This window comes from Cherax quadricarinatus, chromosome 3 (genome assembly GCF_038502225.1).
Source record: "Cherax quadricarinatus isolate ZL_2023a chromosome 3, ASM3850222v1, whole genome shotgun sequence".
NCBI classification, from domain to species: Eukaryota; Metazoa; Arthropoda; class Malacostraca; order Decapoda; family Parastacidae; genus Cherax; species Cherax quadricarinatus.
In genome coordinates, this window is record NC_091294.1 from 26,406,329 (window position 1) to 26,431,915 (window position 25,587).

General features: G+C 45.5%; 1 protein-coding gene across 1 annotated transcript in view; it reads left to right on the forward strand.

Annotated features, from left to right (window-relative positions):
• LOC128706540 (uncharacterized) overlaps positions 1 to 14,513 on the forward strand; it is a 52,720-nt gene extending 38,207 nt beyond the window's left edge. The window contains exons 2-3 of the mRNA XM_070090890.1: positions 1,299 to 1,555; positions 12,388 to 14,513. Coding sequence (XP_069946991.1) covers positions 1,299 to 1,555; positions 12,388 to 13,395 — 1,265 coding nt within the window. The 3' untranslated portion in view covers positions 13,396 to 14,513. The remainder of the gene's footprint in view (positions 1 to 1,298; positions 1,556 to 12,387) is intronic.
• Positions 14,514 to 25,587: the final 11,074 nt, after the last annotated feature.

Genomic DNA, 25,587 nt, shown 5'->3' on the forward strand with positions numbered 1-25,587 from the left:
AGTACCTGTTATCTTACATGTTCCCGAGACTGGAAGAAACCAACAGAAGTTGATAATGGAGTGTACAACGTTTAACAGACTTTTATCTTACAGTCGAATGACCGGATGGTTTTATCTCGCTGGAGAGTTGTTGACTTCCCCACACGTCTCAACACTTCTTAATTTACTCGAATGAATTTATAAGCTAAAATCTGTTTCTCTATCACAGCTCATTGTGAAGTCATGTCTCATCGTACAGTATTAGCAGCAGCAGGCTGTGATGAATATGTGGGCCAGTGGACCACCAGCCTAGTTGTACAAGCAAGCACCAGATAAGCCTGGCCCGGAAGTGGGCCTCAGGAGAAGGAAAACTCTCGAAACACACCGGTCTCCCCATTAACTGCTTGATGAGCAGCTACAGCAAGTGTAGGGAGACTTGCTCATATGGGTAAACCACTCAATAGAACCTAAGTCCAAAGTGAGAGACGTACGAGTGATAATGTTAGATCTCACGTTCAAGGAGCACAAAAATGTTATTATCACAGCAGCAAGAAAAAGGATAAGTTGGATTACGAGAATCTTCAATACTTTCATCGCCCCTAATCTATTTAATAACTATTTTTTATATAAATAGATATACCTATTTTAGACAGCCTGTACTGTCTGCACAGACAGCCTATGCTGTCTGCCAGCTTACTCCATATTTCGCGCCACTAAAGTGCTGCCCTCTGGGCCTGCCCAGCCCGAAGTCTGTGGGATGCTGGGCCCACACTCTCTCTCAGCGGCCAAGCAGCAAGACACTAGTACTAGTTCCCTCCTCTCGTGGGATGGCCTTCCCGGTCATGGGCACAACACACAAGCCTGTGTACCCACCACGACATTACAAATAAACAAAGAAGCCTCGGGAAGACGTCTATAATTCACACCCCGCTACCAGCTACACCAAATAGTCTCGTTATACTATAATATTTTGTATTATGAATTTACAATATGGTTTGAAAACAATTATTTTATTATACAAAACCCCGAATTCATCTCTCCTGCTCGGTCCCCTCAAGGGAGGTTCCTTGACGCTGGTGAGGGGCTCTTGATCTAGGGAATTGGATCTGTGTTCCAGTTCCCTGAATTAATCCTGAATGCCTTCCATCCCCCCCCCCACATGCTCTGTATAATCCTACGAGTTTAGCGCTTCCCCATGATTATAATAATAATAATAATAATAATAATAATAATAATAATAATAATAATAATAATAATAATAATAATAATAATAATAATACTGCTCGGTCGAAACTAACTCCTGCTTTGCCTCACTACAGAGTTTGGGAAGCCGAAGACGCCCACCACCGCCCGTCCAGTGGTTAGACCTAACACACGGCCGCCTCCGACGTACCGCCCACAGCCTCCGCCACAACCCGCCACGGAACCCGCAGTCGAGGCACCTGAGGTAGAAGGAAGAAGCAGCTCTGGGGACAGCAGTGTAGCAGTGGTTGCCGGCACCGTGGGAGGGGTGCTAGGAGTGGTACTGCTGCTGCTGCTACTCTACATGGTGGTACTCAGACGCAAGCTTATCAAGGTGAGAGACAGACAGACAGACATAAAGAACAAATGTCCATAAAGAAATGTTAATTCATGTTGAGAAATACAGTAAATGAAGAAGGTAAACTCTCTATCGAGATAAATAATTGCTACATTAAAAAATTAATGAATACAGGATATGACGAAGAGAATTTGCTCTGGAGAGAAGTCCTTGATGTTGGTGAGGGGCTCTTGATTTAGGGAATTGGATCTGTGCTCCAGTTCCCCGAATTAAGCCTGAATGCCTTCCACATCCCCCCCCAGGCGCTGTATAATCCTCCGGGTTTAGCGCTTCCCCCTTGATTATAATAATCTGGAGAGAAGTATACATGAGGTGGAGACTAGGTACTAGGAGAGAGGGGACATAAATACCCGAAGATTATGTGAAGGATGCTTCCGGGGGTCAACGCCCCTCTGTGCTGTCCCAGACCAGGCCTCCTGGCGGATCAAAAGCTGATCAATCTGACTGTTACTGATGTCCGCACGTAATCCAACGTAGGAACCATAAGCCAGACTGTTCAGGAGCTGGCCAGTGCTGGAGTATTTATCCTCTACTCTACACACAGTACAATCTTCCCTCTCACAGAGCTGCTCCACCAACCTGTCTTTACTCTCACAGAGCTGCTCCACCAACCTGTCTTTACTCTCACAGAGCTGTTCCACCAACCTGTCTTTACTCTCACAGAGCTGCTCCACCAACCTGTCTTTACTCTCACAGAGCTGCTCCACCAACCTGTCTTTACTCTCACAGAGCTGCTCCACCAACCTGTCTTTACTCTCACAGAGTTGCTCCACCAACCTGTCTTTACTCTCACAGAGTTGCTCCACCAACCTGTCTTTACTCTCACAGAGTTGCTCCACCAACCTGTCTTTACTCTCACAGAGCTGCTCCACCAACCTGTCTTTACTCTCACAGAGTTGCTCCACCAACCTGTCTTTACTCTCACAGAGCTGCTCCACCAACCTGTCTTTACTCTCACAGAGTTGCTCCACCAACCTGTCTTTACTCTCACAGAGCTGCTCCACCAACCTGTCTTTACTCTCACAGAGTTGCTCCACCAACCTGTCTTTACTCTCACAGAGTTGCTCCACCAACCTGTCTTTACTCTCACAGAGCTGCTCCACCAACCTGTCTTTACTCTCACAGAGCTGCTCCACCAACCTGTCTTTACTCTCACAGAGTTGCTCCACCAACCTGTCTTTACTCTCACAGAGTTGCTCCACCAACCTGTCTTTACTCTCACAGAGCTGCTCCACCAACCTGTCTTTACTCTCACAGAGTTGCTCCACCAACCTGTCTTTACTCTCACAGAGCTGCTCCACCAACCTGTCTTTACTCTCACAGAGTTGCTCCACCAACCTGTCTTTACTCTCACAGAGTTGCTCCACCAACCTGTCTTTACTCTCACAGAGCTGCTCCACCAACCTGTCTTTACTCTCACAGAGCTGCTCCACCAACCTGTCTTTACTCTCACAGAGTTGCTCCACCAACCTGTCTTTACTCTCACAGAGCTGCTCCACCAACCTGTCTTTACTCTCAGAGTTGCTCCACCAACCTGTCTTTACTCTCACAGAGTTGCTATACCAACCTGTCTTTACTCTCACAGAGTTGCTCCACCAACCTGTCTTTACTCTCACAGAGTTGCTATACCAACCTGTCTTTACTCTCACAGAGCTGCTCCACCAACCTGTCTTTACTCTCACAGAGTTCCTATACCAACTTGTCTTTACTCTCACAGAGTTCCTATACCAACCTGTCTTTACTCTCACAGAGTTGCTCCACCAACTTGTCTTTACTCTCACAGAGTTGCTCCACCAACCTGTCTTTACTCTCACAGAGTTGCTCCACCAACCTGTCTTTACTCTCACAGAGTTGCTCCACCAACCTGTCTTTACTCTCACAGAGTTGCTCCACCAACCTGTCTTTCACAGAGTTGCTCCACCAACCTGTCTTCTACACAGCTTCAGTGGGTCCTCACCACGCTCTCCCTCCTCCAGCTTCACCTGTCTTAACTCTCTCACATTGCTACTAATACAACCCTAATGTAACAATTTACACATTTACTGTATCCTAATATACTCTTCTCACTGAACTAATCTTCTAGATTTTGTTTCTGTATTTTCTTTGTAATTTATTGCCACGTTTCTCAAGTCTTGTAGTCTGTGTTGCATCGTACTTTTAATTCTGGCAGTTGATGTAATGTAGACGTGTCGCTTAATGATCTGGACTTACAAAGTCTAAATTCGATCCTGAATAAACCGCCGTCTTAAATAGTTTTTTCCTGCACTGCGTGTCTTGACACCTCCTTGTCATGTCTTTCTAGTCACCTCATTGTGATGGTCACGTCACATCGTATAACTTTAACATATTCTAGCATATATTTACCATTGAATTTATACTTTAGAACGCTCATAGTGATGTTCCGCGACTGTGAAATAAACGTGGCTGACATTAAGTCTAAAAATACACCTGACTCGATCATTGTTTTTTTTTTCACAATAATAAGAAAGGTACTTCCTGCGCTGCTACACGAGTATCTGCTGTATATCAGCGTCGCAACACACCGCTGACACCTTAGTATTAGTTAATGTGACACAGTGTGATATAATACTGAGACGATGTTTACTTAGATGGTGTTCACTGAGGCGATGTTTACTGAGATGGTGTTCACTGAGGCGATGTTTACTGAGATGGTGTTCCCTGAGACGATGTTTACTGAGATGGTGTTCACTGAGGCGATGTTTACTGAGATGGTGTTCACTGAGGCGATGTTTACTGAGATGGTGTTCACTGAGGCGATGTTTACTGAGATGGTGTTCCCTGAGACGATGTTTACTGAGATGGTGTTCACTGAGGCGATGTTTACTGAGATGGTGTTCACTGAGGCGATGTTTACTGAGATGGTGTTCACTGAGGCGATGTTTACTGAGATGGTGTTCCCTGAGGCGATGTTTACTGAGATGGTGTTCACTGAGGCGATGTTTACTGAGATGGTGTTCCCTGAGACGATGTTTACTGAGATGGTGTTCACTGAGGCGATGTTTACTGAGATGGTGTTCCCTGAGGCGATGTTTACTGAGATGGTGTTCACTGAGGCGATGTTTACTGAGATGGTGTTCCCTGAGGCGATGTTTACTGAGATGGTGTTCACTGAGGCGATGTTTACTGAGATGGTGTTCCCTGAGGCGATGTTTACTGAGATGGTGTTCACTGAGACGATGTTTACTGAGATGGTGTTCACTGAGGCGATGTTTACTGAGATGGTGTTCCCTGAGACGATGTTTACTGAGATGGTGTTCCCTGAGGCGATGTTTACTGAGATGGTGTTCACTGAGGCGATGTTTACTGAGATGGTGTTCCCTGAGACGATGTTTACTGAGATGGTGTTCACTGAGGCGATGTTTACTGAGATGGTGTTCCCTGAGGCGATGTTTACTGAGATGGTGTTCACTGAGACGATGTTTACTGAGATGGTGTTCACTGAGGCGATGTTTACTGAGATGGTGTTCACTGAGGCGATGTTTACTGAGATGGTGTTCACTGAGGCGATGTTTACTGAGATGGTGTTCACTGAGGCGATGTTTACTGAGATGGTGTTCCCTGAGGCGATGTTTACTGAGATGGTGTTCACTGAGGCGATGTTTACTGAGATGGTGTTCCCTGAGGCGATGTTTACTGAGATGGTGTTCACTGAGACGATGTTTACTGAGATGGTGTTCACTGAGGCGATGTTTACTGAGATGGTGTTCCCTGAGACGATGTTTACTGAGATGGTGTTCCCTGAGGCGATGTTTACTGAGATGGTGTTCACTGAGGCGATGTTTACTGAGATGGTGTTCCCTGAGACGATGTTTACTGAGATGGTGTTCACTGAGGCGATGTTTACTGAGATGGTGTTCCCTGAGGCGATGTTTACTGAGATGGTGTTCACTGAGACGATGTTTACTGAGATGGTGTTCACTGAGGCGATGTTTACTGAGATGGTGTTCACTGAGGCGATGTTTACTGAGATGGTGTTCACTGAGGCGATGTTTACTGAGATGGTGTTCACTGAGGCGATGTTTACTGAGATGGTGTTCACTGAGGCGATGTTTACTGAGATGGTGTTCACTGAGGCGATGTTTACTGAGATGGTGTTCACTGAGGCGATGTTTACTGAGATGGTGTTCCCTGAGGCGATGTTTACTGAGATGGTGTTCCCTGAGGCGATGTTTACTGAGATGGTGTTCACTGAGACGATGTTTACTGAGATGGTGTTCACTGAGGCGATGTTTACTGAGATGGTGTTCACTGAGGCGATGTTTACTGAGATGGTGTTCATTGAGGCGATGTTTACTGAGATGGTGTTCACTGAGGCGATGTTTACTGAGATGGTGTTCACTGAGACGATGTTTACTGAGATGGTGTTCACTGAGGCGATGTTTACTGAGATGGTGTTCACTGAGGCGATGTTTACTGAGATGGTGTTCACTGAGGCGATGTTTACTGAGATGGTGTTCCCTGAGGCGATGTTTACTGAGATGGTGTTCCCTGAGACCCTGAGACGATGTTTACTGAGATGGTGTTCACTGAGGCGATGTTTACTGAGATGGTGTTCCCTGAGGCGATGTTTACTGAGATGGTGTTCACTGAGACGATGTTTACTGAGATGGTGTTCACTGAGGCGATGTTTACTGAGATGGTGTTCACTGAGGCGATGTTTACTGAGATGGTGTTCACTGAGGCGATGTTTACTGAGATGGTGTTCACTGAGGCGATGTTTATTGAGATGGTGTTCCCTGAGGCGATGTTTACTGAGATGGTGTTCACTGAGGCGATGTTTACTGAGATGGTGTTCATTGAGGCGATGTTTACTGAGATGGTGTTCACTGAGACGATGTTTACTGAGATGGTGTTCACTGAGGCGATGTTTACTGAGATGGTGTTCCCTGAGACGATGTTTACTGAGATGGTGTTCCCTGAGGCGATGTTTACTGAGATGGTGTTCACTGAGGCGATGTTTACTGAGATGGTGTTCCCTGAGACGATGTTTACTGAGATGGTGTTCACTGAGGCGATGTTTACTGAGATGGTGTTCCCTGAGGCGATGTTTACTGAGATTGTGTTCACTGAGACGATGTTTATTGAGATGGTGTTCACTGAGGCGATGTTTACTGAGATGGTGTTCACTGAGGCGATGTTTACTGAGATGGTGTTCACTGAGGCGATGTTTACTGAGATGGTGTTCACTGAGGCGATGTTTACTGAGATGGTTTTCACTGAGGCGATGTTTACTGAGATGGTGTTCACTGAGGCGATGTTTACTGAGATGGTGTTCACTGAGGCGATGTTTACTGAGATGGTGTTCCCTGAGGCGATGTTTACTGAGATGGTGTTCCCTGAGGCGATGTTTACTGAGATGGTGTTCACTGAGGCGATGTTTACTGAGATGGTGTTCACTGAGGCGATGTTTACTGAGATGGTGTTCACTGAGGCGATGTTTACTGAGATGGTGTTCACTGAGGCGATGTTTACTGAGATGGTGTTCACTGAGGCGATGTTTACTGAGATGGTGTTCACTGAGGCGATGTTTACTGAGATGGTGTTCCCTGAGGCGATGTTTACTGAGATGGTGTTCCCTGAGGCGATGTTTACTGAGATGGTGTTCACTGAGACGATGTTTACTGAGATGGTGTTCACTGAGGCGATGTTTACTGAGATGGTGTTCACTGAGGCGATGTTTACTGAGATGGTGTTCATTGAGGCGATGTTTACTGAGAAGGTGTTCACTGAGGCGATGTTTACTGAGATGGTGTTCACTGAGACGATGTTTACTGAGATGGTGTTCACTGAGGCGATGTTTACTGAAATGGTGTTCACTGAGGCGATGTTTACTGAGATGGTGTTCACTGAGGCGATGTTTACTGAGATGGTGTTCCCTGAGGCGATGTTTACTGAGATGGTGTTCACTGAGACGATGTTTACTGAGATGGTGTTCACTGAGACGATGTTTACTGAGATGGTGTTCACTGAGACGATGTTTACTGAGATGGTGTTCCCTGAGACGATGTTTACTGAGATGGTGTTCACTGAGGCGATGTTTACTGAGATGGTGTTCACTGAGACGATGTTTACTGAGATGGTGTTCACTGAGACGATGTTTACTGAGATGGTGTTCCCTGAGACGATGTTTACTGAGATGGTGTTCACTGAGGCGATGTTTACTGAGATGGTGTTCACTGAGACGATGTTTACTGAGATGGTGTTCCCTGAGACGATGTTTACTGAGATGGTGTTCACTGAGGCGATGTTTACTGAGATGGTGTTCACTGAGACGATGTTTACTGAGATGGTGTTCACTGAGGCGATGTTTACTGAGATGGTGTTCACTGAGGCGATGTTTACTGAGATGGTGTTCACTGAGGCGATGTTTACTGAGATGGTGTTCCCTGAGGCGATGTTTACTGAGATGGTGTTCACTGAGACGATGTTTACTGAGATGGTGTTCACTGAGGCGATGTTTACTGAGATGGTGTTCACTGAGGCGATGTTTACTGAGATGGTGTTCACTGAGGCGATGTTTACTGAGATGGTGTTCACTGAGGCGATGTTTACTGAGATGGTGTTCACTGAGGCGATGTTTACTGAGATGGTGTTCCCTGAGGCGATGTTTACTGAGATGGTGTTCACTGAGGCGATGTTTACTGAGATGGTGTTCACTGAGGCGATGTTTACTGAGATGGTGTTCACTGAGGCGATGTTTCATCCATCAGGTGAGATATGATGAAGTCTCAGTTGAGCCAAACGTTTTAAGAGATAAGATATTGTTCTGATTGTTTAACCTCAGGAAAGTTAGCCACCCAGGATAACCCAGGGTAGGAAAGGTTAGCCACCCAGGATAACCCCTGGTAGGGAGGGTTAGCCACCCAGGATAACCCAGGGTAGGAAAGGTTAGCCACCCAGGATAACCCCTGGTAGGGAGGGTTAGCCACCCAGGATAACCCAGGGTAGGAAAGGTTAGCCACCCAGGATAACCCCTGGTAGGGAGGGTTAGCCACCCAGGATAACACCTGGTAGGGAGGGTTAGCCACCCAGGATAACACCTGGTAGGGAGGGTTAGCCACCCAGGATAACACCTGGTAGGGAGGGTTAGCCACCCAGGATAACACCTGGTAGGGAGGGTTAGCCACCCAGGATTACACCTGGTAGGGAGGGTTAGCCACCCAGGATAACCCAGGGTAGGAAAGGTTAGCCACCCAGGATAACCCCTGGTAGGGAGGGTTAGCCACCCAGGATAACACCTGGTAGGGAGGGTTAGCCACCCAGGATAACACCTGGTAGGGAGGGTTAGCCACCCAGGATAACACCTGGTAGGGAGGGTTAGCCACCCAGGATGGTAGGGAGGGTTAGCCACCCAGGATAACACCTGGTAGGGAGGGTTAGCCACCCAGGATAACACCTGGTAGGGAGGGTTAGCCACCCAGGATAACACCTGGTAGGGATGGTTAGCCACCCAGGATAACACCTGGTAGGGAGGGTTAGCCACCCAGGATAACACCTGGTAGGGATGGTTAGCCACCCAGGATAACACCTGGTAGGGAGGGTTAGCCACCCCAGGATAACTCGAGAAAGTCAGTGCGTCATGGAGGACTGTCTTATTTCCACTGGGGGCCTTCAATTTTGTCCCCCAGGATGCAACCCACACCAGTGGTCTAACACCCAAGTGCCTACTTGCTAGGCGAATAGCGGCAGGTGTAAGGAAACACGCGTGGACTAATATCCAAGTACCTACTTGCTTGCTAGGTGAACGGGGGGACAGCAGGTTTAAGAAAACACACGGAATGTTTCCGCCTTTTGCGGGGATCGAACCACGGACACTCGGTGTGTGAGGGGAGAGCGTTGCTTACTAGACAACGGCCTTAAATAGTATTTTATATCTTATTAACCTGTGCTTGAAATGTGATTGAATCCTGAACTCTGAAATCTTTAGAACTTTCAAGTATGTCTGACAGAGTTACGGTTCCTAACTACAGTAAGACTGATCCATCGACGCTGCCGGAATGTTCAGGGAATGTGACTGCTACTTTTAACTACACTACTACTACTACTACTGCAGCTGCTACTACTACTGCTGCTGCTACTACTACTGCTGCTGCTGCTGCTGCTGCTGCTGCTGCTGCTGCTGCTGCTGCTGCTGCTGCTGCTGCTGTGCTGCTGCTGCTGCTGCTGCGACTACTACTAACTGCTTCAATTACTTTAGTCCCATTTTAATGAATCAAGAGGTCAGGGGCAAGGTGTCATGTTACACAATAAGTGCTGCGTACTTAATCGTGATGATAATACAATGACAGAAAATACCGACATTATGGAAATGTTGGGTTATGGCATTTTATTGTGAAGATGTTTCGCCCACCAGCGACTTTACCAGTTCGTCCCTGGTTCATGTTGTGTCTTCACAATATAATGCCGTAACCCGAATTTTGTGTTATTTATACATATATTTGTAATACTGATGTTCATCTCTCATACGTTCTCAGCAGTTCTAGTTCCTACCCACACTTTAGTGTACATAATCTACGTGTTAGGTATTCCTTCCTCCGCGCTACGAGCAAATTGAGATGTAAGTGCTAAGTAAACTTTAAACACTAGATTTTTAAGTGCTACAGTCGTAGCACTTAAAAAGCATCAACAACAACAACAACAACAGTCGTGACAGTTTTGTCATATCAACTCTGCTGATTTCCTCGACGGTACATACTTAAAATTCCCAAATAGTCCTACTACATGACTACTTTTAACAGGCGAGAGTTATTTCCTTGTCGCTACTCACACTAAGCTGTGTAGCCCTTGTGTCTTAGCGCTTCTTTTTGATTATAATAATAATACTCACACTAAACATCCCACTCAGGTACAGATGAAGAGACTTGATACATACATGTTAATTAGATATGTAACAATAAAGAAAATAGTTGTTTTAGTCACGTTAAGCGTTAAACCCTTGTGGGTCATTCAGCGCAAGAGGTGGTGGAGGCTTTATCCTCCGTCTGCTGAGAGCGAAACAGACGCTTTTCCTGTCTGTACACAGCGTCAATAAAGAAAATAAAAAAAGTCAATATTGAAAATCACTTTCTAATGTCCTGACTCAAACTTTAATTAATTCATCTCTCGTCTTGAAGTTTTTATTTGTGTAACCGATTTTCATAGACAAGTTAAACAAATATTTAATAACTTTATTTCCAAAATGCAAAATTATAATCAAGATAGCGATGTGATGTGCCAGGAGAGTTGTCCGAGGTGCCTGGCTGACACCTGCTCCTGCCCCGCCTGCTGGCACCTCACCCTCACACTGGACGACTTCCTACCCTCCCAGGGATTTGTTCACCAGCTGAATGCTGACTATGAGTGGGACGAAATTTATGACTCGTCCAGTGATGATGAGGATGACTGGGTAACTACTAGCGATGAAGAGGGTGGTAGTGTATCTATAGATGAGCAGGAGGACGAAGAGGGTGGTAGAGTACCTATAGATGAGCAAGAGGACGAAGAGGGTGGTAGAGTACCTATAGAGGACGAAGAGGGTGGTAGTGTACCTATAAATGAGCAAGAAGACGAAGAGAGTGGTAGAGTACCTATATATGAGCAAGAGGACCAAGAGGATATTTTAGATGGTCAGGAGCTGGAGCTGGCCATGCTCAGTATGATGGAGCGCATGGTGCCACTGGTGCGGGGGCTGTGTGAGGATCTGTCAGAGTCGGGGGTCCTGCAGTTGAACCTGGAGGAAGTCCAGCAGCAGCTGTCAGCGTTACTCATGCAGATTCGGCGAGTGCATGCTGAGCGTGAAGGAAGGGGCACACCCCGGGGAGACTGAAGGAAAAGAGAGGAACGATGGGAACCAGGAGTCTTAGTGCCATTATAGAAGCAGGAGATGAAGGTACTCTTATCATTGCAGATGGTTGTAATTCCCGTGCTAAACCTTCCAGTGAGGACGGTCCCGCGCTGTGTAAGCTTGTTCTGGTATCTCTTCTCTGGTAGTAACCCCTCTTGTGCTGCTTTCTCGTAGTACTGATGGTTCTTGTAAGTTTTAGCGTTGTTGTTTTTTTTCTTATTTTGAAGTCAGTGACAGACAGATGGACAAACAGCGAGGTGTAGACAAACAAGTAGCGTGGTGTAGACAGACAAACCAGGTGGTGTAGACACGGACAACTAACATGATGTATAATGTCGATCCTCACTTGAAATGTATTCAGGATGAAAAAAAATCATGCTAACAAATACTACTACTAATAATTATTTACCCCAAAATGATATATATCGTGTTACAATTTTATGGATGACTTAGAGTGTACTCAAAATATTTGGTAACCCTACCTGTACTCTTAGGTGTTAAAGAAGCGTATTGTGTTCTGGTAATTTGTTGTTGTATTTATACAAAGAGTTAAACACCCGTGTGGGTCATTCAGCGCAAGTGTGGAGACTCGAACTTCCGTCCGTTAGGTGGGGTCCAGAGAGGTTGTTGATCATCTAATGAATTTTGGAAGTTTGTGTTACGTATGCATACCTTGTGTACGTACATTGATATTACGTATGTTGTTTGTGTACCCTGTTGTATACTTACGTTGTGTAAGTATTTTATGTACGCGTATGTTATGCATCCTGCGTATGCATACTTTATAAGCATTTCTTGTGTATGCGTACATTATGTGCGTACCCTGTGTAGTTTGTATCCATACACTGTGTGAATACTTTGTGAACATATTTTGTGTGCGTGCTATGCACGTACACGTTGTGTGTGTATACGTGCATAATTATTTCCAGGTGACTAAGCCATACCTGTCTTGCCTCCTCCTCAGGCCAAACACTCAGGGAAGGAGTCCAAGTACCAGCTGCGGGTGGAGGACGTGGCTCACATCACCAACCTGGACGAGACCTCCAACACCTATGTCAACACCACCGACCTCCAGAAACTGGTGGCCACCGTAAGGGCCAAAGGCAAGTCTACTGAGAGAGTCCCGACACCGCCCAGGATGGTGCACCAGACGCCCACGCCCTACAAGCCGCCCCTCGGCCCCCACAGCAGTGTTCACCCAACGCAGGGCGAGAAAAATAGCTTTTTGGGAGAAGGGGACGTTGTATTAGTGAAGGCGCCTATGCCTCTGCCATATAGCTCCCTCACCACCAACACTTGCAGTATACCGACTCGAGAACAGCCGAAGCAAGATGTTATTTACTGCAACCTCCAGGAAACTCAACCGGCTCCCCACCTTTCTCCTCTAACAAACACCACTACCACTCCGCCACGCAGCAAGGTGGAAGCGCCTAGGATAGCACCACCACCACCTCCTGCCAAGATGAACAGCGTCCCGCTGCTTAATTACCAGGATGATAGGTCGAACAGTGGGCCGGTATCACCTACTATCATAGCTCGTCCTGCTCCTGCGCCTCCAGCTGTAGCGAAGTCACAGCGAAATGACGCTATCCCCACCCCGTCTCCAACACAGAAACCAACTCCACCACCGGTCTCTCACAAACCCAGTAAAGGACCTCGGGTAGAAACTATATCACCAACACAGGCACCCGCACCTGTCAAGCCAACGGTTCCCAAGCCCATGCCTCCTACACTTCCGAAGCCAGGAGTCTCTAAGAAAGGAAAGGATCTCCCGCCCCTTAAGATGGCTCCCTTTCCTTTCATTAAAAGCTGGAAGCAGCACGTGAGCACGCCAGACACCAGTATTATCGAGTTGACTCCGGACTCAACCCCCACTACTGAGAGCGTCGGGTCAGGGTCTATCAGTGCAAAAATTGCCTTCTTGGAAGGAAAGATGAAGACACCCAGCAGAGCCACGGGACCCAGGACATAAGCCTCGAGGACACCGAAGTGGTGTCACACTTATATGTCAGTATCGCAGCGTCGTCCAGGCACTGGCGCAATACACACTGAGAGGCCGATATTCGTGCTAAGGTCCACAAGAAGCATATCCCCAGAATTTAGGTAATTTGCTGAGGTAACGTAACTCCACAGTATTGCTTCACATTGTGGCTGGGGTGAGGTGTGGCTGACTAGATGTCACCACAAGAGCACCCTGACTCACATCCTCATCCTGATGCTCTCCTGGCCCTTCCCAACTACCCATGATATCACGTCCATCGCCCAACTGTTATTAATGCCCTGACAACCGGCAGAAGTGACGGGTATTGCGTGGCGAAAGTACGCGACATATACCATTGGTGCGAAGTAGCCAGGGTATTCAGAGCAGTCTCCTCTGCCTCACTAGATTCAACTGAGACTATCACGGTGGTAATCATATCTACGCCCTCTGGTAGAAGTTTCTTCTTATCTACCTACTCTTCAGTCATTATAGCATTAACAACTAGTGTGGCAGAACCACTTACTGGTACTGTTATTGTGATTTTTTGTGTAAATATTTTAATAATTAACCATTTTCAATTTTCTTCAACGTAAATTGTATATAGTTATATGATGAACCACGATTAATAAGTCACACTGATCTCCGGTTGTGTTGGTGTTGTTCAGTGTTGAAAATACAGTTGCAGTTGTCTGTGGCGTGTACTGCATTGTATGTTGTGTACTGTAGGTCCGAGGGCCAAGCAGCACGTTACATCATACCAACGAATGATATATATGTGCCAGCATTATCATAACTATCACAAAGACAGTGAACCGCTATCCAAGTCAGTGATTCACAAAGGTAGTTAACAGAAATTTTAAAAATTGAGGCAGCGTCTGTTTCCGGTGGTTGTGTTCTGTGAAGTGCAATATTATAAAGATGTTGAGAGGACTTTCCTCTCTGGTAAGTCCAGCATCCGGAGGTACCCACTGCACCCACTTCCTACCCCCTCTCCCCCACATCGTGTTGATGAATACACTCACTCACACACACACACACACACACACACACACACACACACACACACACACACACACACACACACACACACACACACACACACACACACACACACACACACACACACACACACACACACACACACACACACACACACACACACCACACACCACACACACACACACACACACACACACACACACACACACACACACACACACACACACACACACACACACACACACACACACACAACACACACACACACACACACACACACACACACACACACACACACACACACCACACACCACACACCACACACACACACACACACACACACACACACACCACACACACCACACACACACACACACACACACACACACACACACACACACACACACACACACCACACACCACACACACACACACACACACACACACACATACACACACACCACACACCACACACACACACACACACACACACACACCACACCACACACCACACACACACACACACACACACACACACACACACACACACACACACACACCAGAGACACACCACAAACACACACACACACACACCACACACACACACACACACACACCACACACCACACACCACACACCACACACACACACACACACACACACACACACACACACACACACCACACACCACACACACACACACACACACACACACACACACACACAACACACCACACACACACACACACACACACACACACACACACACACACACACACCACACACCACACACCACACACACACACACACACACACACACACACACACACACACACACACCACACACACACACACACACACACACACACACACACCACACACACACACACACACACACACACACACACACACACACACACACACACACACACACACACGAAACAATTAATTGCTATGTGCAAATATTGTCTATAATATGAGATATACATAATAATTTTTTTTTTTTTTAATTATTTTAAAATTGTACTATAGGTGTTTATGTGCCACATAGTCTTGATATAATATTTTATGCAGTGTTATAAATTTACGTTTCAGTATTTGACGTTAAATATTTTTATAGAAGATATTTTTAAGGATCTTGTGTAGAGAAGTGTTACCACCTCGTTACTGTTGTGTAGTGTTACCACCTCGTTACTATTGTGTAGTGTTACCACCTCGTTACTATTGATTTGTAACCTTTAAGTGACGTGTGTGAAGCGAGGTACTGGCTTCACTATGTGATGCGAGGTACTGGCTTCACTATGTGATGCGAGGTACTGGCTTCACTATGTGATGCGAGGTACTGGCTTCACTATGTGATGCGAGGTACTGGCTTCACTATGTGATGCGAGGTACTGGCTTCACTATGTGATGCGAGGTACTGGCTTCACTCTGTGATGCGAGGTACTGGCTTCACTATGTGATGCGAGGTACAGGCTTCACTATGTGATGCGAGGTACTGGCTTCACTATGTGATGCGAGGTACTGGCTTCACTATGTGATGCGAGGTACTGGCTTCACTATGTGATGCGAGGTACTGGCTTCACTATGTGATGCGAGGTACTGGCTTCACTACGTGATGCGAGGTACTGGCTTCACTACGTGATGCGAGGTACTGGCTTCACTATGTGATGCGAGGTACAGGCTTCACTATGTGATGCGAGGTACTGGCTTCACTATGTGATGCGAGGTACTGGCTTCACTATGTGATGCGAGGTACAGGCTTCACTGTGATGCGAGGTACTGGCTTCACTATGTGATGCGACGTACTGGCTTCACTATGTGATGCGAGGTACTGGCTTCACTATGTGATGCGAGGTACTGGCTTCACTATGTGATGCGAGGTACTGGCTTCACTATGTGATGCGAGGTACTGGCTTCACTATGTGATGCGAGGTACTGGCTTCACTATGTGATGCGAGGTACTGGCTTCACTATGTGATGCGAGGTACAGACTTCACTATGTGATGCGAGGTACTGGCTTCACTATGTGATGCGAGGTACTGGCTTCACTATGTGATGCGAGGTACTGGCTTCACTATGTGATGCAAGGTACTGGCTTCACTATGTGATGCGAGGTACTGGCTTCACTATGTGATGCGAGGTACAGGCTTCACTATGTGATGCGAGGTACTGGCTTCACTATGTGATGCGAGGTACTGGCTTCACTATGTGATGCGAGGTACTGGCTTCACTATGTGATGCGAGGTACAGGCTTCACTATGTGATGCGAGGTACTGGCTTCACTATGTGATGCGAGGTACAGGCTTCACTATGTGATGCGAGGTACTGGCTTCACTATGTGATGCGAGGTACTGGCTTCACTATGTGATGCGAGGTACTGGCTTCACTATGTGATGCGAGGTACTGGCTTCACTATGTGATGCGAGGTACTGGCTTCACTATGTGATGCGAGGTACTGGCTTCACTATGTGATGCGAGGTACTGGCTTCACTATGTGATGCGAGGTACAGGCTTCACTATGTGATGCGAGGTACTGGCTTCACTATGTGATGCGAGGTACTGGCTTCACTATGTGATGCGAGGTACTGGCTTCACTATGTGATGCGAGGTACTGGCTTCACTATGTGATGCGAGGTACAGGCTTCACTATGTGATGCGAGGTACTGGCTTCACTATGTGAAGCGAGGTACTGGCTTCACTATGTGATGCGAGGTACTGGCTTCACTATGTGATGCGAGGTACTGGCTTCACTATGTGATGCGAGGTACAGGCTTCACTATGTGATGCGAGGTACTGGCTTCACTATGATGCGAGGTACTGGCTTCACTATGTGATACGAGGTACTGGCTTCACTATGTGATGCGAGGTACTGGCTTCACTATGTGATGCGAGGTACTGGCTTCACTATGTGATGCGAGTTACTGGCTTCACTATGTGATGCGAGGTACTGGCTTCACTATGTGATGCGAGGTACTGGCTTCACTATGTGATGCGAGGTACTGGCTTCACTATGTGATGCGAGGTACTGGCTTCACTATGTGATGCGAGGTACAGGCTTCACTATGTGATGCGAGGTACTGGCTTCACTATGTGATGCGAGGTACTGGCTTCACTATGTGATGCGAGGTACTGGCTTCACTATGTGATGCGAGGTACTGGCTTCACTATGTGATGCGAGGTACTGGCTTCACTATGTGATGCGAGGTACTGGCTTCACTATGTGATGCGAGGTACTGGCTTCACTATGTGATGCGAGGTACAGGCTTCACTATGTGATGCGAGGTACTGGCTTCACTATGTGATGCGAGGTACTGGCTTCACTATGTGATGCGAGGTACTGGCTTCACTATGTGATGCGAGGTACTGGCTTCACTATGTGATGCGAGGTACAGGCTTCACTATGTGATGCGAGGTACTGGCTTCACTATGTGATGCGAGGTACTGGCTTCACTATGTGATACGAGGTACTGGCTTCACTATGTGATGCGAGGTACTGGCTTCACTATGTGATGCGAGGTACTGGCTTCACTATGTGATGCGAGGTACTGGCTTCACTATGTGATACGAGGTACTGGCTTCACTATGTGATGCGAGGTACTGGCTTCACTATGTGATGCGAGGTACTGGCTTCACTATGTGATGCGAGGTACTGGCTTCACTATGTGATACGAGGTACTGGCTTCACTATGTGATGCGAGGTACTGGCTTCACTATGTGATGCGAGGTACTGGCTTCACTATGTGATGCGAGGTACTGGCTTCACTATGTGATGCGAGGTACTGGCTTCACTATGTGATGCGAGGTACTGGCTTCACTATGTGATGCGAGGGACTGGCTTCACTATGTGATGCGAGGTACTGGCTTCACTATGTGATGCGAGGTACTGGCTTCACTATGTGATGCGAGGTACTGCTTCACTATGTGATACGAGGTACTGGCTTCACTATGTGATACGAGGTACTGGCTTCACTATGTGATACGAGGTACTGGCTTCATTATGTGATGCGAGGTACTGGCTTCACTATGTGATGCGAGGTACTGGCTTCACTATGTGATGCGAGGTACTGGCTTCACTATGTGATGCGAGGTACTGGCTTCACTATGTGATGCGAGGTACTGGCTTCACTATGTGATGCGAGGTACTGGCTTCACTATGTGATGCGAGGTACTGGCTTCACTATGTGATGCGAGGTACTGGCTTCACTATGTGATGCGAGGTACTGGCTTCACTATGTGATGCGAGGTACTGGCTTCACTATGTGATGCGAGGTACTGGCTTCACTATGTGATGCGAGGTACTGGCTTCACTATGTGATGCGAGGTACTGGCTTCACTATGTGATGCGAGGTACTGGCTTCACTATGTGATGCGAGGTACTGGCTTCACTATGTGATGCGAGGTACTGGCTTCACTATGTGATGCGAGGTACTGGCTTCACTATGTGATGCGAGGTACTGGCTTCACTATGTGATGCGAGGTACTGGCTTCACTATGTGATGCAAGGTACTGGCTTCACTATGTGATGCGAGGTACTGGCTTCACTATGTGATGCGAGGTACTGGCTTCACTATGTGATGCGAGGAGCGTGAGTTGCCCTGTCTCCTAATATCGTGTTTATTTTTCCCCTATATTCTACCTTGTTCATAATTACTATCACATTTGTTTTGTCTGCTTCGCAAGATGAAGTCCAGGATCTTTACTTAATTCTTGGTATAACTTAACAGATCTTTGAGGACAGTTGTGTTGTTATCAGAGATTTGTTAAGTTATATCATGAATTAAGGAAAGATCCTGGACTTCACCTTGCGAAGCAGACAAAGCAAATGCGATATTAATTATGGATAAGGTAGATTATAGGGGAAAAATAACATTTCAGAAAACAGCGGAACTGACGTGCCCATTAAGACTCATTCTTGATGTCGCCTCGAGCTTAAATATGTACAATATGTTGAATAAATTATTTACAGATGTAGGCTGTATAAACAGGACTTAACATAAAAACTTGCGGTTATGAAGGTAAACTTCAGGTGAATAGCTGGACTATTGTGATGAATACGAAGTTATTTTTAATAACTGAAAGCCACAGCAAATGTCGACTGATGTTGAATTATTTTTTTTATAAGTCTTTGTGTTATTTCTCTTCTCAGTATATATGTTAAGAAGTTAATCTGTGATATGGTGGTATAAATGACTGTAATATCTGTGGGCATGTTAATGGATCCCCGGGTGGGATTCAAACCTCTTAGGTGCCAAGTGTCAGGAAACTTTTATATTTAAAATATATTGCCAGTGTTTATGAGGATTATTTTTAATGTGTAGTCATTGTATATATATATATATATATATATATATATATATATATATATATATATATATATATATATATATATATATATATATATTAAATATGTAAATAAAGTATTACAATTACATTCAATTTATGTAACACTGAAGTTCTTACATGGACACAGAAAATGGAAGTTACACATCTTCCTTCCTAACCACGAAGCAGCTTCAGGTCTTGTTCTTTGTGTTCTTGAAGGAGTGTAAGTCCGAGATGTAATAAGGATTCCCTTTTAGTGAGGTTCCTTCAGGCCGGTGAACGGCTCTTGAGCCAAAGAAGTAGAATTACTTTTCCCTTCCATGGATCGAATCTGAATGCTGTATGACCCTTGTGGGTTTAATGATTAGTTTTTTTTTTATTGTTGGTGAGGGGCTCTTGATTTAGGGAATTGGATCTGTGCTCCAGTTCCCCGAATTAAGCCTGAATGCCTTCCACATCCTTCCCCCCAGGCGCTGTATAATCCTACGGGTTTAGTGCTTCCCTTTGATTATAATAATAATAATGCTTAGTTTTGATTGTAATAATCTAATCTGAACGCCTCACATTCCCAGTGAGTGATACAATAAGAATTACCAATGAATCAGTTTTTGGTAACACTTTGAATTTAATGTCTAGTGTGGAGTTTTGTGACCCAAAACGTAATGCATCATGATGGATGAACAAGAGTCACTTACCTTACCCATGTGTGCCTCAGTATATTGTGAATTATCCACTATATAGTGAGGTCGATTATTTGGGGGATGAAAACTATAGTGAAAGTGTATAAATTATTTTTAATTTCGTGTGCAAGAAAAATTCTATTGACAGATCACTGAAGATTGTCTGATGACTTCGTCAACTTAGGTTCACGTGAAGATGGATTGTTTAAGCTCTAACAAGACTATTAGAGTATTTTCCCAATATTGATTTCAGCAGCGCTATCTCTCGTCCTGGATATATTGTTTATGTATTACCTTAGAAGTAGAAGAAAAAACTAGCACTTTTAACCCTAGTGAGTTAATAACCCAGGATGTCCCAAGGCAGCCAAGCAGTGTGTCATACTTCCGTTGGACGTAACTCAGCGCTATGTTATTACTGAGTTTAGTTAGTACCAAGTCTAGGAGGCACTACCAGGTAGTTTTAGGCCTCGGAAAGTTTCCAATGAGTCAAAAAAATTAAAAGAAAACTAGTAAGTTAAATTTAATAATTTACTGAAATAATAACATTGTTTTACACTGTATTACCATATTAAGACCAGCCATTGCTGAGAATGTAAATATTTATCCATACATCTCTGCTTTTAAGACAGAGTTCTTGGTCCAAGACCCCTCAAGGAAGGTTCCTTGATGTTGGTGAGGGGCTCTTGATTTAGGGAATTGGATCTGTGCTTCAGTTCCCCAAATTAAGCCTGAATGCCTTCCACACCCCCCCCCCCAGGCGCTGTATAATCCTCCGGGTTTAGCGCTTCCCCCTTGATTGTAATAATAATAATAATCTTGGTCCAAGAAACTGAAGCTACCCTCCCCTTCCTCGGATCGAATGTCTCCCACCCCCCCCGGTGCTATATGACCCCTAAGGGTATAGCACTCCCCATTAATAAAATAAAAACAATAATACTTAAATAGATTTATCATAAGTTAGTTTAATAGCTTCGTTCTGTGCCCCTTACACCCTGTGGGTGGGTGGGTGTCTGAGGCCTTACACCCTGTGGGTGGGTGGGTGTCTGAGGCCTTACACCCTGTGGGTGGGTGGGTGTCTGAGGCCTTACACCCTGTGGGTGGGTGGGTGTCTGAGGCCTTACACCCTGTGGGTGGGTGGGTGTCTGAGGCCTTACACCCTGTGGGTGGGTGGGTGTCTGAGGCCTTACACCCTGTGGGTGGGTGGGTGTCTGAGGCCTTACACCCTGTGGGTGGGTGGGTGTCTGAGGCCTTACACCCTGTGGGTGGGTGGGTGTCTGAGGCCTTACACCCTGTGGGTGGGTGGGTGTCTGAGGCCTTACACCCTGTGGGTGGGTGGGTGTCTGAGGCCTTACACCCTGTGGGTGGGTGGGTGTCTGAGGCCTTACACCCTGTGGGTGGGTGGGTGTCTGAGGCCTTACACCCTGTGGGTGGGTGGGTGTCTGAGGCCTTACACCCTGTGGGTGGGTGGGTGTCTGAGACCTAAGATTATTTGACTGCCCAAGTCCTACTAAGACTATCTGGTCCTGCACAGTCTCTTAGGTGTCTAGTTACAACCAAAGGAACATCAGGTATTTCAAGATTTGCCCATTAATTTCGCCCCAATTAAGATTGAACCAACATTCTTTCTGTTCTGAGATACGAGGTGCCTTCATATATGATTCCACTTTATCTAAGTGATATAAGTGGTTATATTTGGTTAAGTGGCGTTAATTTAACTTACATAGCTTATACAAAAATAGTAGCTTAGTGATATAAAGAAAAATATCAACGATATCCTTAGGCAACTCATTCTCTTTTCAAAGTGTTAATATTTTTGACGTGGTGTTCAACTGGACAGACACCTAAAGCCAGTACTTGACCAACCAGGCTGTGGTTCGTACGTCAGCTTGCGTGCGACCGGCAGTAACAGCCTGGTTGATCAGACCCTGATCCACCATGAGGCCTGGTCTCAGACCGGGCCGCGGGGGCGTTGACCCCCGAAACCCTCTCCAGGTAAACGTCAATTTCTTAAGTTACACATTTTTTATAATTTTTAAACTGAATTAGGTTTATTTAGGTTAAGTGATGCTGTTTTAGATTCTGTAAGCATAAAAACATATTTAACAGCAAATTAGGAATCTGCTGTGACAGCGAATATAGGTATATATACACCTAGAGATGTATATATACCTAGTTTAGGTATTAAAGTATTCTTGACTGATGATGGAGGAGACAGACCGTCTCACTGACGACCCCATCATTAACCAATCATCCTGGTGCTTTATAAACATTGTTCCTATACCTACGTATGTCACTTGTAACTGGTTTGCAAATAAATAACTGGATCTGTATGTAGTGTTGATGACTTGATCAGTAGCAGCTTCAACTAAACTGATGAATTTGGGGTTCGGTCCCCAATGAGTGGATTATTATTATTATAATCAAGGGGGAAGCGCTAAACCCGGAGGATTATACAGCGCCTGGGGGGGGGGATGTGGAAGGCATTCAGGCTTAATTCGGGGAACTGGAGCACAGATCCAATTCCCTAAATCAAGAGCCCCTCACCAACATCAAGGAACCTTCCTTGAGGGGCCCAATGAGTGGAAACGTTAGGTATGTTTGACTCACGAAATCGTAATGACACGATTGCAAACAAACCATACCACGGGCGGGATTGAACCCGCGGTCAATCCCGCATCTTATGCAAGACTTATTAAAAGACCCACGATAATAAGCCAGTCTGATAATAATAGTTTTTTTTTTATTTAGGTTATCCAGGTTAATAAATAATCCGAATAAAAAAAATTCCATATCGTATTACGAGTCTCAGAACTCGTAAACCGAGGCAGTAAACCTGAAATAGAACAGCAAATCATAAGTGAGGTAGTTGTGGATGTCCTTCACACAAGGTTTTCTTCTTCTTCTGTGAGAATAAAAATGCTGGTGTGAGCAGCAGGACCACCAACCGACGGCGTTGTGAGCGAGGCAATAAACCTGAGATAGAACAGCACAACATAAGTGAGGTGGTTGTGGAGGACGTTCACTGCGGCGCTAACTTGATGTGCCTACTTCCTGGAGTGACATGGTGTATTTCACTTCTTACTTGCCCATCGCAAGAACTAATATGATTTTTTTTTCCAAGTTATAGACCATCTGATGCGGTTCTCATATTAAGTTAATATAATATGTCAGAGTGAACTGTGAAACTTAATTTATCGATGAGGATATTGTCAATCATTCCATTATGGGTTAGTTAAGTAGCTACAACAGTTTTAGCAGCGCTGTATAGCCCTTGTGGCTTAGCGCTTCTTTTTAATTATAATAATACAACAGTTTTAAAAGGAGCTATGAATCGACCCCTGCAACCACAATTAGGTGAGTACATCTGCGCAAGGCATTTTTTCAAGTCGATTTTAAAATTATCCGGGTAAGTCTTGCTCCCGGGGTATACTTAGAGGTGTTGGGGGGAGAGGGTGAAAAGAGTCGATCCCAGAGTGGCTCCAGTTCCTTGAATCAAGCAAGATTCCTTTCATAAGAACCCATCATAAAATCACTGCAATTTAAGGCGAGATATCGAATAGATAACCCGGATTTCCGGACACTTTCCGTTACTAATGTTATTTCGGGAAAGGAAACTCCACAATCTCTGTTTCTTCCTCGTCTGTGCCACATATATACATGTAACACATGTATACATGTACCACATGTATACATGTACAACATGTATACATGTACAACATGAACACATGTACCGCATGTATACATGCAGTCATATGTATACATGTACCACATGTATACATACAGCCACAGCAAGACACATTCCTGACAGCATTATCATATATGTTGGTTGGCTTGTGAGCAGAAGGAGAAGGAATGCCAAGCAAAACTGGCGCACGACGTTGAGCAACAAGTGGAGAAACAATAATTCTGGCTGAGACCGGCGACATGGCAACCAGCTGCGACCTTCACCACCATGACTACCACGAGACTGTTATCCTACCTGTGTATATCAACCAGCTGCGACTTTCACCACCATGACTACCACGAGACTGTTATCCTACCTGTGTATATCAACCAGCTTCGACTTTCACCACCATGACTACCACAAAACTGTTATCCTACCTGTGTATATACACAGAGATGTGTGCATTTACAGCCATCTTTCTATATCTCATTGTAAATATATACTCAAATGTACATATCCCTGCATATACACTCAAAGATCTACCTCTGTGTATATACACTCAGCAGCGTATATCTCTCTGTGTATATATACTCAGTGTATACACTCAAAGGCGTATGTCTCACAGTATATATGCACACTAAGAGGTGTATACATGTATACACACGTCCAACAGTGCCTGTAGTCCACCTGGACGGTGTTCCGGGGGTTAACGCCCCAGCGGCTCGCTCCTCGACCAGACCTCCTAGTGGATCAGGGCCCGATCAACCAGGCTGTTACTGTTGGCAGCATGCAATACAGCTTACAAAGCATAGCCCGGCTGATTGGGTACTCACTTTAGGTATCTGTCCAGTTTCCTCTTGAAGACTGCCAGGGGTCTACTGCTAAGTCCCCTTGTGTATGATGGGAGTCTGCTCAATAGTCTTGGGTCTCGGGCACTTACTGCGTTTTCTTAGTGTACTCATGGTACCCCTGTTTATCACTGGGGGAATGTTGCACCGTCTGCCTAGTCTTTTTCTTTCGAAAGGAGTGATTTCCATGTGCAGATTTGGGACCAGTTCCTATAGGATTTTCCAGGAAGTAGAGGTCAAGGGACTTCAAACGTGCCCAGTAATTAAGGTGTTTGACTGAACTAATATATGGAGTAAAGGTCCTCTGAACATTCTCTAGATCTGCAATTTCACCTGATTGAATTGGGTTGTATTGTGCAGTATTGCAGGAAAGACAGAACAAGTGACTTTAAGAGGATCATCACTGGCATGGCATTCCTTGTTCTGAAAGTTTTCATTATTCATCTTATAAAGCATGTGATAGTGACACTGTTGTGATCCTTGAAGGTTAGATCCTCTGACATTAACACTCTTAAGTCCTTCACATTAGTTTTTCGCTCTGTTGTGTGATAGAGTTTGTAGTATACTCTGCTCTAGCTTATATTTCCTCAAGTTTTCCATAACGAAGTAGCTGAAATTTATCCTCATTGAGCATCATATTATTCTCCGCGAGTCACTGGGAAACTTA